Source organism: Raphanus sativus, chromosome 6 (genome assembly GCF_000801105.2).
Source record: "Raphanus sativus cultivar WK10039 chromosome 6, ASM80110v3, whole genome shotgun sequence".
Taxonomy (NCBI): domain Eukaryota; kingdom Viridiplantae; phylum Streptophyta; class Magnoliopsida; order Brassicales; family Brassicaceae; genus Raphanus; species Raphanus sativus.
Window position 1 is genome coordinate 34,585,155 of NC_079516.1, and position 16,313 is coordinate 34,601,467.

The 16,313-nt window shown below is 36.1% G+C and overlaps 1 protein-coding gene across 1 annotated transcript; it reads right to left on the reverse strand.

Annotated features, from left to right (window-relative positions):
• Window positions 1-108: 108 nt before the first annotated feature.
• LOC108807080 (UDP-glycosyltransferase 85A1) lies at window positions 109-2,590 on the reverse strand. Its single transcript, XM_018579323.2, has 2 exons — window positions 1,984-2,590; window positions 109-1,201 (listed from the first exon to the last, which is right to left on the reverse strand). The coding sequence occupies exons 1-2, from the start codon at window positions 2,498-2,500 to the stop codon at window positions 252-254; spliced, it is 1,467 nt and encodes a 488-aa protein (XP_018434825.1). The 5' UTR covers window positions 2,501-2,590; the 3' UTR covers window positions 109-251.
• Between the last annotated feature and the right edge of the window lie 13,723 nt (window positions 2,591-16,313).

The window sequence follows — 16,313 nt, forward strand, 5'->3', positions numbered from 1 at the left end:
TATATTGGTGTTATCAGATTTGTATGTATCGGCAAACCTATTCTTTTTTTGGGTTATTTAATGTTTTTGTTAGCAAAACTTATTAATGAAAAACAAGAAATTACCACATACAAATCAATATCTTCATTACGAATGTCTGAAATTTACCAATCCAATAACCAAGCATCAAAGAGAAACACGATAGAAAAGAAACATTACATAGTTGGAAATCACTATATTAATAACACACACTTCAGTGATCATCTTATGTTTTATTTAATTCTCTGATCTCTGTCCAAAAGAACCTTAACAAACTTCTCAAAATTCACAAACGAGGAACCACAGTCATGCTCAGTGGCTGCCTTCGCCAAGCGCTGCCATTCGTTGGCCTTCTCTCTCATTTTCTTTCCCTTTTCACCATCCATCAACTCTCTAATCACCCTCTCAATCTCCTCTCTCCTCACATCTCCTCCAATCTCCATCCCCACCTCCCACTCATCACAACAGTACTTACAATTTGTTTGCTGGTCGGCAAAGAACGGCCAACATATCATCGGTACACCGCCACATAGACTCTCTACCATCGAATTCCACCCGCAATGCGTCAAGAAACCTCCTATTGCCGGGTGGTTAATAACTTTCTCCTGAGGACACCAACCCGCCAACATCCTCCGGGGTGCCGTCTCCGTCAAAAACTCTGGCGGAACCATGGCCTCCTCTCCAGCTACTAAGTCCGGACGGATCACCCATAAAAACTCCTTCCCACTTCCCGCCAACCCCCATGCAAACTCAGCAAGCTGCTTGGCAGTTATAACCGTTATGCTCCCAAAGTTAACATAAACAACGCTTTTTGGAGCCTTAGTATCGAGCCAGTCCAAACATTCCATCTCCTCTTTCCATAAGTTCGATCCCATCTTTCTAAGTTCACTGTCTTCTTCAATCTCCCGGTTAGCTAATAGATGAAGCGGTCCAATTGGATAAACCGGAGGTAAAATGGAGTTCATGGACTGGATGACATCATGATCGAGATCATCAAATGTGTTGAGAATGATAGCAGAAGCGCGTTTGGACCGCTCCGTCTCGCGTAGGGCAAAGTTAAGCATAATATCATCATGATTAGTGGTACGGATGAAGCTAGGAATATCCTTGAATTTTAGATTTTTCATCGACGGTATGAAATCTATAACCGTGTCTAAGTACTCGTTCGTCAAGTAATCCTCAGCTGCCAAATTCATCATCATTGAATATGCTTCAATATTAGTTAATAACTTAATTCTCTACATATTAGTTAATAAAACATAAGCGTGCACGTTTTTATGACTCAATCAATATAGGTCAGGACATTTTTTTTTTGACATAATATAGGTCAGGACATTGGTAGTCTAGTCTCATAACCAGACGTGGTTGTGAATAAGACTGATAGATAAAGTGACATGGCCAATGATTTTATTTTCAAAATAGCTATTTTTTGTGGCTCTTGTGAAACTAAACAATAAAATATAGAAAATTATTATATATATGTATGGAAATATAAGTTAAAGATAACTCAACCAAAACAATGATGTAAAACACGAATATAAAATTAATACGTCATTTCTCAAACGGATTAAAATGTTGTTCACAACACATGATGAAAGTTTATACTGGATTTAACTGATACAGCTCCTAGGTGGTTTTCTTTTTCGTGAGAGTCAAATGCATTTAGTCATTTACCATGTGAATGATACAAGCTCCTAGAATATACCATTTTTAAAAAAAAAAAATTTGAACTTGAGAATATACAAGTTCCTAGAATATACCATTTTTACAAATTCATAAAGATATAAACTCAAATTCATAAAGATATCGCATTTATTAGGAGGGTGGTCTGTTCGCTAAATCAAAAGGGGTTCCTACTTGAATATTTACGATCTCAAATCATAAACATCACCACCTCGTGAGTTCTCTCTAGGTCAAATATAATATTGTAAGACAACTGAATGATTAATTAATATATAAGCGTACCTTTTATAGGAGCTAAACCCGTTTCGATGAAGATATAGAAATGTAGATAAACCATGAAGGCGCAAGCGCTAGTAGTCCAAAAAAGAACTTCCGGGACTCCAAGCTCCTCAGCAGCATCCAGAGTAAAGGTCATACAACCGTCCGATACAATACAGCTCACCGGAGGAACATCATCTTTGGCGTTAATCCTCTGGAGAAGCTCCTTGAATGGAGTAAGACAGTTCTTCATGGTGGAATCACAAAGGGCAGTGATGTCCTGCGTGACGTCCACGTCGGTTTCAGGTAGACCGTCAGGGATCGACTCAAACCAGAAAGAAGGGAGCCCCTCAAGAGCATGGGGTCCACGGGATCGAATGAGACGGTTGTGATTGTAGACAGTGTTGACGAAAGTGACGTGAAAACCTCTGGCGTGGAGGAGTTCAGCCACTTTCATCATCGGAGTGATGTGGCCTTGAGCCGGATACGGCACGCAAACTACGTGTGGTTTTTCTCCGTTGTAAACGACATGAGATGCCATTTTCTTTCTCTACTCCGCAAAGACAAATGTGAATTTTTGATTTTGGTATTGGGCAGATGTGATTTCGTTGGCTTAATTAAGCTTTGACATACGCCCTTTTATAGAGGAAAGGGCGAGACTATGTATTTCGAGCACGTGTTGGCCGTCAAAAAATCTACCTCACGTGTGAATGTTATCCCAAGCTGCCAGTTCTTTTTGGGTTCATCTAGACTAGGTTCAACTAGATCTAGACTAGGTTCAACAACCATTAGTATTTAGTTATTTCAAATTCAATATTAAAAAAAAATATCAAGTTATATTATGTTTTTAGAATAAATAAACTTTAAATCTTTGGATAAATTTTAAACATTTAGGTAAATTTTAAATATTTGGGTAAATTCTAAACTCTAAATCATAAACATTAAAAACTAAAATTCAAAAACTCTAAATGCAAAAATAATAATTCATAAATTATTGGGTAAATCCTGAATCTTTGGATAAATCCTAAGGGACACTAACTCCTAAACCTCTAGAGTTTAAGATTTATCCAAGAGTTCATGATTTAGGGTTAAGAATTGTGGATTTAGTGTTTTTAAATTTTAGTTTTTAATGTTTATGATTTGGATTTACCCAAATATTTAGGTTTTATCCAAGAGATTTGGGTTTCCGATTTAAGATTTAGAGTTTAATATTTTCTGATAGTGATAACAATATTAAAAACTCTTTTTAATAATTGTTACTATTTTTTATTTAAAAATATAATATAATTTGAGGGATCGTGATGACTGGCATTTTACTACTAATAGGAGATATACAGTTAAATCGGCTTATCAAGTGGAAATAATGTACCCGGATAGGGGAAGACTTTTACCATAGTCTGGTCTATTGATCGCTCATTTAAAGGCTTTCGGCTGGAAAGTACGTTGTCCACCTAAGATGAAATATTTTTCATGGCAAATGGTTTCAGGATGCATAGCGGTCAAGAAAAAATTGAAAGCTAGGGGAATGCAAAGAGATACAGTTTGTAGTAGATGTGAAGATCCTAAAGAATCCATAAATCATGTATTTTTTGAATGTCCACCTGCTGTTCAGGTGTGGACACTCTCTAGGATCTCATCGAATTCAGATATTTTCCCAAATTACCCATATTTGCAAACATGGATTATTTGTTTTGGAGATTTCCTCCAGCAATACAAGATCATCATTTTTTCTGGATACTATGGTATATTTGGAAGGCACAAAATAATAAAATTTTCAGAAATCTAAAGGTGGATCCCCGAGATACCCTCCAGTTGGCAGAAACAAAATCACTTATTTGGTATGATGCACTTAATTTGCTTACACAGGGAATTGATCGAGCTAGAGCACCCATGGTAGTAGAGCCAACACCGGTTATTCTATGGAGATGGTGTTTCTTGGATGAATCATGGAAGGATCAGGAACCCTTTTCAGGACAAGGGCAGTACAACAACTTAGAAGGCTATGACGGCCTAATGGAGCGAGGAATATAAGAGCGTGCCCGTCCCCACTGCGCTTAGAAATTGAGGTTCTTATTTGGGCAACCGAATTATGCGGAATATAAAGCAGTATATTGTTATGTTTGCAACGGATTGTTCTCAATTGGTGAAGATGGTTTCAGAACCAGAGGAATGACCAGCATTTGCAACTTATTTGGAAGATATCAAGCTTTTGAAGAGAAGTTTTGCGAGCTCGGAGCTCATCCACGTACCACGGACGCAGAACACAAGAGCGGACAGTCTAGCACGTAGTGGAAGAAATTTATCGTTCATATGGATGCGATTCTATCGGTTTGCTTTACCGAGTTTGTATGAATCAGTTTATAAGCTGCTGACAAAAAAAAAACTTGACAACTTTTTATTAGTATTAACTTTTAAAAAGATATTAAATCTTAAATGACTAAATATTATTGATCGGTAAAACTACAATTTCATCCCTCTGAATTGAACCTAATAAAAGCTCTTAAATAATGCTATCTAAGAGCTGAACGTGTCGCCAAAAATTAAGTCGGTTGTTACGAGTGGACCTAAAATCTAATAGGGATTTGTGACTTTTGTGGGGTTTTGTTTTTTTTTGTTATAGAACATTATTGTAACGCAAAAAGGTTAAAAGTTTTAATATTTTTTGTTATAAAGAATCTTGTTTTTGGTATAAAAATATATATATACACGTTACCCTACTACGTAAATGATCACATAAATATTTGTTAGATCTGTTTTAAATTACTAGTACTCTAGTAGGTTATGTTCAAGTTTGTATTAAAGATATATTCAGCATGGTGTTATAATTTTATAAATAAATGTAGGCACCAAATCATATGCTTTTTTTTAAAAAAAAATTGGGTTTATTCTACCACTCTATTTGTTGTACATACTAAAAAGGGACTTGATATACATATGATATAATTGACGTATTTTATCGACATGGTTCAACGCAGTCTTGTATTTTCTATAATCTCTATCACACCAAACACAACACTAACTCGAAATATAAATCTTAATAGATACAACTTCTCTGTAGCAAACAAGCAATGCCGCATCAATAGTGTCAGTTTCCCTATTTAATTCATATACAACTGTTTTGGGCCAGTGCAATCATCTTGCTATCAGGAGTTCAAAATTACTACGTATTTATGTTATTGACCAAACATTATACATATATATATATATATATATATATATATATACTATTATTTGCAAATTAGAAAGGTTAACATTGATAATTTTTTTGATGACCCTGGTATCCGAATGCTTCGAGAGTAACTCGACTAGCCCTTCGAAAATCTGGATATTGCCTGCCAAAGAGTCTACCGAAGGCATCCAGAGGAGATAGTGATCACCCCATGTTAAACTACCAGTAGCCATGCACATCAGATTTGGACTTTTCCGTATTGTGCCTAAAGATCCCTCAAGATAATCACCACAAATATACGAGAGGTACCTTCGAACCCTCGACCTTACGTACAACAGGAGGAAGCACATACCATTCGACCACTGACATGTGGTTAGTTAATATCGATATTATCCTTAATGAATTTGTATATATAATTAAAAACGAATTTATATTAATCAAATTATTATTTTTAAATAAGATAATTTATATCTATATTGTGTTGTTATCTTAAAAATAATTATTTCTGTTATAAAAGTTAAAAATAAGATATATAATAATTTATTTATTCTATACTATTATTTGTGTTTATTATATAGTTAAAAATGAATTTATATTAATAATATTAATTATTTTTAAAATAAGATAATTATTATATATTGTGTTTTTATAGTAAAATAATTATTTTTATTATAAAAGTTAAAAAATTAGATATAAAACTATATATATATATATATTTTATCTATCTATCTATCTATCTATCTATCTATACTATTATTTGAGAAGTGAATTTGCTTATTTGTCATATTCTCCGTAATTATAGATTTAGTCATATTTTTTATGTTTAATTATTAATATTAATTTATAATTTTTTAGTGAATTAAACTAATAATTTATCATTATTTTAAAAATAATTAAAATTTGGTTAAAGACAATATCATAGTCAAACTTATACACTATAATTTAGTTATATTAAAGTATTACATATATGTTTATGTTATATTTTGGTTTAGTAATATTAAACCGACTATTTCTAATGAATATATATATATATATATATATATATATATATATCACATAAGATAGAATAATAATTTATTTTTAACAATAATTTTTTTCAAAACAATCAAATCACTTATTGTGATAATTTTTTTAAAAAATGGTAAAAGATTTGAAATTATTTATGCTATTATTTGCAAAATAATTTGTTTACTCTCACAACTAAAATTAAAGCGTTGAATGTTTTATTATTGTAATAAATAATTAGGTTATATTTGCTAATATATAATTACCCATAAATTAAAAGTAATTGTATTAGGTTGATATTCATCGTTATCTACAATATTTTATATTATATTATCTAAAAATATTTTACATCATATATTAAAATAAATACAATTTATGTATATATGAATAATTTAAGTTTATTAATGTAACAAACGATATTTTATTAAAATAAAAAATATTGAATATAAAAATAATATTTAGTTAATTTTTAAATATTTTAGAAACATGAGAATAATTTTATTCTAGGATTTTTGAATTTATAGTATATTTTTATAATTTTTAAACTATTAAATACGTTACCAATCTCCACGAGGCAAGTTTGGCACATGCTAATGTCCAAAAAAAAAGGGTGAAAAAGGTATGGCACATGCTTATATTATATCCTTCTTATTTTTATTTTTTAATTTTACGGTAAGTTTTCAGATAACCTATATCTCTCTTTCTGTTTTTCCGTTTTATATGAAAGACAAAAAAGCATTTTAAAGACGTAAAACTAAGATAAGGAGGTAATATATATATTTTTTTTTTTGCCATCTAGTATTATATTTTATTAAAGGTCTTAGTCCAACAGGTCCAAGCCCAGTCGAAAAGACAAAATCCAAACGAGGCCAATTACAACGAAATAAGGCCACTAGCCCGACATAGGGCAAACCAAACGAGCCTACAGCCCAAACCGAAATCCGCGCAGCATGTCCAAGCCATGCGTCCAATGACTAACCCAAGCCCTCCCACGTGTTGCCTTCCAACGAAAGCACAAGACACGCGTCAGCTAATCCCCTTGCGTGATCCGACGGTCGTGAGTTTCTCTGGAAACGACGAAACAACCTGTTCCGCTAGAACGCCATCGACAAACCACCGCAGCCATCGATGTCGCCAATATTTTTACCACCAAAGAGCATCATCAAGCATGTCTTGAGATCTCATTCGGCTCCTAAAATACCACCTCATGCGACACTACATCACGCCCTTTCTCTCGTTTCTTCTCCGCCGCAGACCCATCACCGCTTCATCATACACCAGATGGAGATCTCATCCGCCGATTAAACGAGCCCGACATCGAAGCCCTCAAATCTGTAACCAAAGTCGGCGAGGCGCGGCTGAGGAAGCCTCTACCTCCCGAAATCAAAAGCCGGCGACCACCGCCTGAAGAAGACGTCGCAGCCCCAGAATCAAAGCCGGTCATCCATCTCCATAGATGGATACCAGACAGAACCGACAGAAACAAATTCAATGTCGGAGCAGAACCACAAATTTGAAAACGCCGATATATAACAAAACAGAGAAAGAAAACTAGGCAAAAGGAGATGGTAACCGGTGGCTTACGCCGCCGGTCACCGGAGCGCAATCAATCGGAAAACCGTTCTGTAGAGAGAAGATGGAGCTTTTTCTCTCTCCTCTAGATTCGTATTTCCACCCGTGTAGGTGTAACCTTATCTACACATAGGAACGTAAAATAGCTATAGATAAAGAGGTAATATTGTGTCAAACAAAGCTTTTATCTTTCTCAGAAGAAAACAAAGCTTTTACAAACTTGATGATTGAGTTACGAGAGGACCACTTCCACTTGCCTTGGATTTTACTTAGATTTTTGCCCCTTAAAGATGGATAGCTTTCGTTACTTCCATTTGATATATCATTGAATTTATTATTAGTTAACCCAAAGTGGACCACTTGCCGCCTTCGTTTCCATTTGGAATTTTACGGATACCTTACGCCTTACGGATAGCTTGATTTTTACGGATACCTTACGCCTTACGGATAGCTTTAATGGTATTGTCTCTTTTTCCTTTTCGCACTATTAAGGTTTTTGTCTTTGTGCAACCAGAAAAACCAAATTCATTTTTATTTGTTATTCCAATGTTTGCCATTTCTTGTACGTCGTTCAAAATGTTTGTCTTTGTTTCTAGCCTTCTTTTTTTGTTTATTAATTTGTTTTGTTATCATATGCCTCTTAAAAATATTAATATTTTTTTTACATATGACCTAGATCTGCAATTGAGCCAGTAAATTCAATGATCTACTAGATCTTGATCCGTGCGACCGCATGGGTATTAATTTTATGTTTTAATTTTTATTTATTTATACTAAATGATGTATTTGTAATACGTGATCGTTTTACATTAACTATGTTAGAGATGTGTATTTGGATACCCACTGATTCGGTTAAAATATATTTGGATTTGAGATTCCCGAGTTTAAAGATTTTAGCAACATTCAAATACTTATAAATTTTGGTTTCGGTTTGATCCGGGTATTTGCGGGTTCATACGGATAACCCGTTTGAATTATTTTAAATTTTTCAAAATTTATATATACTTTAAATTTTTCAAACATATAAATTTGAATAATGTAAGCCAAAATACCTAAAGTAAAAATTAAAAAACAGGTTGAACTTCAATATTTGGATGGAGGATAAATATATATTTAAATATTTTTGGTGTTTGATTATTGTTTATCTAATTTATATGTTATTTTGACTATTTTTTATATTTTCAAATAGTTTAGATAACTTTAAGTTGACAAAAAAAGACAACTTTAAATATCATTAATTGTTGAAGAATAAAAAACAAAATACATTAATCTAACTAAAAAATAAACATTTAAATAGAAAAGAAAAAAACACATTAATCTAACTGAAAAAGATAACACTACAAGAAAACACGATTTTAATGACGACCATTTTCCTCGCTAAATCGTCGTAAATACGTCTTTACGACGATTTAGCGAGGAAACGCATATCGTCGTTAAAGTTTGGTCGTAACGGATATTTAATCACCATTTCGTCGTAAAAGTACGAGGGACCCATTTCGTCGTAAAAGGAAGGTTAATATTTCGTCGTAAAGAACACGTAGATTTCCACGTAAAGTGGACGCTATATTTCCACGTAAAAGACACGTAATATTTCCTCGTAAAATACACGTAAACTATCCTCGTAAGAAAAACGTAAATAATACTCGTAAAGTAAACGTAAATAATACACGTAAAGTAGACGTAAACTTTCGTCGTAAAGGGAACGTAGAATCTGACACGTAGATTCGTCGTAAGATTTCGTCGTTCTTTACACGTCCACTTACTCGTCAATTCCTCGTGAGTTAACGAGGAATTTGCTTCGATTTTTATAACTAATTTATTTTTTAAATTTAAATTTTAATATTATAGAAAATAATTATTTCAAAAAATATTAGAAATATAAATAATTACTAATGCGAAAATATTAAAAATTGGAATAAATTAAAACCGAAAATATTATATAAATAAAAGTTTAGAATTTTATATTAATACATAGAAAAAAAAAACTAAGTCGGGCCGGGGCGGTGGATCGTTTCCCGGTAGAGGTCTTCACTCCTCCTCTGTAGTTCCTCCTCTTGCTGCTGAGTACGAGAAGGCTCGGGAACCGGGTTCCGTCGTCGCATATCCGCCAACAACTCCTCCCATTGGGGATTTCCAGAAGATATAACTTCCAGAAATCCCTCCACTCCACCCATACGAGCTTGGAATGATTGGCGCGTAGACTCCAACTCCGTCTGCGTCGACGCCAACTGAGTCCGCGTCGAGTGTAACTCCGAACGCAGCTCAGTGACTTCGTCGGCTCGTCTCTGACCATAAGACGATGTCGCTCTTGGGACATCGTTGACGGAACCGATTCCCAACGTACGTCCCTTTTTCTTAGGGACGACCTACAAGAAAAAATAAAGTTTAATGTTAATAATTTTTAAAAAATAGATTAAAAGTAGATTAAAAGGTAAAATTTTTACCTCCTCGTAAATCTGATCCACTTCTTGAGTGGATAATACGACCGGTATTCCATCGGGAGATTGCTGGGTCAGCTGGGTTTGGCGGTCTTCAATCCGAGCAACGACATCGTTGTAGATTTGCTCGGACCTCGGATCCACAAATACCCCCCTTGGTCTTGTGGGTCCTCTCGTAAAGCTCTTTAAGAGACGGGAGTTGTCCCGTCTCTTTGGCCTGAAAATATTAAAATTAAAAATTTAGAATCAATATACATATATAAGTACATATTAATTATTAAATATTTAATATGAAAAAAAATTAGAAATTAATTACCATTTCCAAGCGGACACGGGCATGGGGTTTTTGACCCGTACAGTGAAGCATCGGGCCGTTGCCGTGCTCGTCTTTGGTGTTACGAGAGCGGAGCAGGAGTTGGAGATCGCAATGGATGATGGCAGCTCCCAGTAACGGATGAGACCATCGTAGACATCCTTGGTCAGCTCAGCGGGTTGCCCGTCCTTGTAACCCTTGTAGATCCAGTCCTCCTTCCAGTTGCCTACGGTGTCCAACAACCGCTTCTTCGCCTTTGCGGTGAACTCCCGTTTCACGTCCTCGTGAACCCCGATGGACCATGGTATCTTTGCTGCATTTTTAAACCCAAAAAAATAATAATTAGTTAAAAAATATTAATGAAATAAAAGTTAATAATAAAATTAAACATAAAATAATTATTTTAAAAAACTTACAGCAAACATCTTGAACCACGTGTTTCTAACGTGGTGCGGCGTCTTTTTCCAGTTTGGGTGAGCCTCTGAGAAGTATCCTTTGATGATATCGGATACGCTCGTAGCGACAGAATTGTCGACCCAAACCTGAAAAAAACAAAGTTAAGTATAAAAAAAATATTAATAATTTTAAAAATATTTAAATAAAAAAATTACGTACCACAGAGTCCCCTCTGGTCGGTCGGGTCTAAAACCGGTAAACCGGCTCGGCCTGGTTGAGCGAGAAGATCCTCAACCGTGTACCGAGCAAAAGGAGCGGTCGGCGGCACCCGCAACTCCGGATGAATGTATCCGGGTGCAACCGGATCTGGAACCGCCTGAGGTGCAGCAGTGGGGGTGGTGCACCAGATGGAGGAACCGGTGGTGGCTGTGACTGAGACTCCGGGACAATCTCCGGAATGGAGGAACCGGGAGCTGAAGATGATGATCCAGCAGCAGGATCACCACAGAACATCTGACTGTAGTGGGGGGTTTTCTTCTGCTTGTTCTTTCTAACCATCTGAAAAAAAATTCAGATTGTTAGAAAAAACAAGTAGAAGAAATCAAACTAATCAAAATTCTCTACACTAACCACCTAATCAACTATAAACCTATCTAAATTCACTAAACTAAACCACCTAATTCTAGAGAGAGATTAGAGAGAACCTGGGAGGTGTAGGAGAGGAAATTGGGACGAAATGAAGTGGCTGGTTCTCGCGGGTATATATAAGATTACATAGGGACGTAAAGTCCTCGTAAATTTACGACGAAACAGCAAGGCCCGTGTCATTATTTACGACGATTTTGCAAGGCCCGTCTTTTTAACTTTACGACGAAATTGCAAGGCCCGTGTTTTTGTTTCACGTGGATATTACGACGAAACCGTGGATTTAGCATTTGTTTTTTACATTCCCTAAACCCTAAACCTCAAATTCCTAATTTTATTATTTTCTTAATCATGAAATTTTAATTTATATAGGTTTAATTTATTTTTTAAGTGAATCGAAACCGTATATATATATTGAGGTTTGGGGTTTAGGGTATAGGGATTTCATAAAACATGTTAATTCCTCGTAAACAAGCGTGGTTATTACGACGAAAAAAGAAACAATCCTTGCTAATTCCACGTAAGCAAGTTTCGTCGTAAAGACCTCGCAAGCTTACGTGGAATTAGCAAGGATAGTTTCTTTTTTCGTCGTAAAGGACACGTTATTTATTTTGTAAATCCCTAAACCCCTAACCCTTTACCCTAAATCCGTAAATCCCTAAACCCCTATCCCATTACTAGTAACATCTATATGTGTTAAGTTAATTTAATCAAGAAATTTTAAATATGCATGTTTATTAAGTCTTCTTGAGTGAATTGAGTTTAGCAATGTAAACCTTATATATGATTCACTTATAAGTTAAGGAAGTTTTGGTTAATTTTGGGTTTGATGTTTTAAATTCTTAATTTTTTTAATCATACAATGTTAATTATACAGGTTTATTGTGTCTGCTAAGTGAAAACATATATAGATTGAGGTTTGGGGTTTGGGGTTTAGAGTTTTAGGGATTTAAACACGAAACTCGTTAAATCAACGTAAATAAACGAGGTCTTTACGACGAAACAGCTAAAAGGCTTGTTATTTTCCACGTAAGCTGATTTCGTCGTAAAACCACGCACGCTTACGTGGAATTTGCAAGGCCCGTGTTTATTTTTAACGTGTGCTTTACGACGAAATCAGCTTACGTGGATTTTGCAAGGCCCGTGTTTTTCTTTACGAGGAATTAACGTCGATAACCTTAAAATCCCTAAAAATGTAAACCACAAACACCAAACCTCAAACATCCTTTAACTTATAACTCAATCTCAAAACACCAAACCCCATTCTAAACCCCAAATGCATTAATCAAGTCTGAAAAAAATAATATTTTTAAAAATTACATCATCATTCAGATACATTCATCATTCTCTTCAACACTAGAAACATCATCACTTTCATTAAACTCGTCCTCACAGCATCGTCAGTGGTATCGTCGGGAAGATCTTCATACTCATGATTATGCGGATCAATGAGTAGGATGTCTTCCATTTGTTGTTCAGGTTCTTCGACTTCATTGATGTGTTCTTCTTGCAAAGGTGGTTCTTCTCCACCGATTATTCGTCCACGGGGTGTAACTTTGATAACAGCTAACCAACTTATTCCAGATTCTCGCAACTCGGTATGGTAGGAAGCTAACTTGGTCTGCTTGCGAAGCTAATATGAAAGGCTCGAATTTGTTGTACCTCTGTCCACCATTGACAGCAACTACACCGAATTTGTTAAATCGAACACCTCTGTTGACCACGGGGTCGAACCAGTCACATTTGAATATGACGCATTTCAGCTTCAATAACCCAGGGAATTCCACTTCAATAATCTCCTGCAAGATCCCGTAGAAATCGGTTTCGCCTTTCACACAAATTCCATAATTGCTGGTCGCCCGGTGTTTACCATACTCGTACGTATGAAAAGTAAAGCCTCGTGAGAAATACATTGGTGATGTGGTGACCTTTGCAAGTGGACCCTGAACTAATTCGTGAAACCATATGGGATAATCTGGATCCTCATATTCAACCTGCAAAATTAAATTAAAGAGAACATTGAAACAAACGTCTTTCGTTACACCCCGTGGACGAAACAAATATCGGATTGGAGTAAATACCTGACTCTTCAACCATTTAATAAAGTGTCGATCTTTCCTTTATCTACCTCACTTGTGGATATACCTGGGATAGCTTCTTGGACTTGACTAACAAATAGGCTGTAAAATGCACATATTTTATTAGTTATATCATCATTTGAAAAATATATTTTAATTACAATTAGTTTAGAACTTTCCATATATGTTACCTTTCAAAATAGCGCATAAATGGATCCTCACAATAAGTAGAATGTAAGTGTGTGCACTATGGGCGTCTTCATCACTCGACCACCAAACCTCTTTCGTTTTCCCACCCATTCGCCCAATCTGGCTAAAGATATCCGGAACACCAGCAACTGCATATGTTGGGGCAACACCACCATCATCATATCTTCTTGGAGCTCTTTGTCGGGTCCGTACATTAGGTGCAAAGTAGTACGATGTGAAGTGAGATGTTTCTTCCGTCAAACTTCCAGCAATTATAGACCTTCACCTTTGCGAGGTTTTTTTGCCTTTCCCTTCAAATATTTCATGGCCCGCTCATACTGATACATCCATCCATAATGTACTGGTCCTCGAAGCAATGCCTCATACGGGAGGTGGACAGCTAAATGCTCCATGACGTCAAAAAATGAGGGAGGAAATATCATCTCCAAGTTGCACAATAAGATGGAATGTTCTCGTGAAGTTGTTCTACGACATCCTCTTTAAGAGTGCGAGTGCTCAAGTCCCTGAAAAATGCTCCAATGGCTTTGTATATTCCAAAAACAATTAAGCAAATTATTAGTGCATATTTTTTGAAAAATAAATTAAAAATTAATTAGTGTGAGTAATAAATATTACCTGCAAGTGCTTCATGTACTTTTGTTGGAAGTAGCTCCGCAATGCAAAGGGAAGTAGTCTTTGCATAAAGACATGACAATCATGACTCTTCATCCCGGAGAACTTTTGGCCCTTTTCAACACATCTAGAGAGGTTTGAAACATACCCATCAGGAAACTTCACTGCTGATGCAACCCAGTTGAACAAGACGACTTTTGTTCTGAAGACAATCTGAATACCGGTACAGGAACTTGTCCATTGCTTTTTATATGTACTCGGGTCTTGAGCAAATATCAGGCAAGTCCAACCTCGATTTTTGATTGTCTTTTGTCTTCCCTGGAACATTCATATTGTATTCATGATGTTCTCAAAAAAATTCTTCTCAATATGCATCACATCTAGGTTGTGGCGCAAAAAGAAGATCCTTCCAATACGGCAACTCCCAAAATATACTCTTCTTATGCCAGTTGTGCTGAACTCCATAATAATCAGGCAATATTACCGGGAACATGCCAATTACCACCACAAACGAACTGTTTCTTGAGCTCCGTAGTAATCGATTTGCTGTTCAATTTGTTCTCCAGTTAAATACGGAGGAGGAGTGTCTCTCACAACCCTTTTCTGCCTAAACAATTTCCTGTTTCTTCGATAAGGATGATTAATGGAAGAAACGCCTGCCGGTGACAATCGAACCAACTTGTCTTCCTACCGTTCTTCAGCTGAAATGCATCTGTCGTTCCATTACAATATGGACAAGATAATCTCCCATGTGTAGTCCACCCAGAACAACATCCCATAAGCAGGAAAGTCACTTATGGTCCACAAAGCAAGCATCGCTCGCAATCGTAAAAGTTGTCTTCGTTGAGCAGTCGTTACGTCCTCACCCCTGTTGAGCCCACAAATCTTTCAACTCTTTTCAGTGGCTGTAGAAAGACATCCAGAGACCCTTTTTGGATGGTTCGGACCAGGTATTAATCTGGTCAAGAACAAGAACCTCCCGTTGCATGCACATATCTGGAGGCCAGGTTGTATGGCGCATAAAGACTGGCCACAATGAATATTGTCTCCCTGACATACCGAAGGGACTAAATCCGTCGTGCATAATCCCATATACACATTTCGGCTATTGCTAGCGAATTGTGGATATATTTTGTTAAAATGTTTCCAAGCTCTTGCATCTTCACCATCCGTCTGAGTATGCTCGGCATGCCATCTCATTTTTCCAGCAGTCTCCTCAGATTGGTACAATCTTTTCATCTGTGGGTAATTTGTAGGTACCACATTCCTTTGGTACGGTACCCCTATTACGTCCTCGTCCTTGCGGTTTGAATCGTGGCTTCTTGCAGAATCGACACTCTTCTAACTTCTCACTCATCTCCCCAGTAGAGCTAGAGCATGCAGTTGTCGATGCAAACGTCTATCATCTCAGAAGGCAACCCCAAGACTATAACTAGTTTCTGAATCTCATAATAGAATCAGCAGAGAATTGTCTTCCGGCAATACTCTTTAAACAAGTCTGTCCATGCATTCATGCAACTTTCAGGGTAGATTATGATCAGTTTTAATACTCATCATTCTAGCAGCCAACGACAATTTAGAGAGACCTTCTCTACAACCACTGATAAAGTGGGCTGATTCGCAGCATCTAACATTTCATAAACTTTTTTGCATCTATGTTAGGTTCTTCAATTCACTTCATCATCATGAGCAACACAATGCATCAGCTACCATATCATGAACCCTATCATAATTATCTACCACTGCTCCTCCCTGATGGTATCTATGTTGATTTATGCAAAATGATCAACCGGTTCATTCTGAAAATTGCTATTACTACTACTAGCTTCATTCTCATAATTTATAACCTTCTCCATGTTGAACCAGATATAGTAATTTGGCATGAACCTCTATTTATTAAATGCTTCCAAACATTT

What these genes read in the sequence shown, in the direction of transcription:
- LOC108807080 (XM_018579323.2), bottom strand. Translation starts at nt 2,500, where the DNA reads ATGGCATCTCATGTCGTTTACAACGGAGAAAAACCACACGTAGTTTGC. An exon ending in GGGTTTAGCTCCTATAAAAG is followed by an intron (nt 1,202 to 1,983) that starts GTACGCTTATAT and finishes TGAATTTGGCAG; the next exon opens with CTGAGGATTACTTGACGAAC.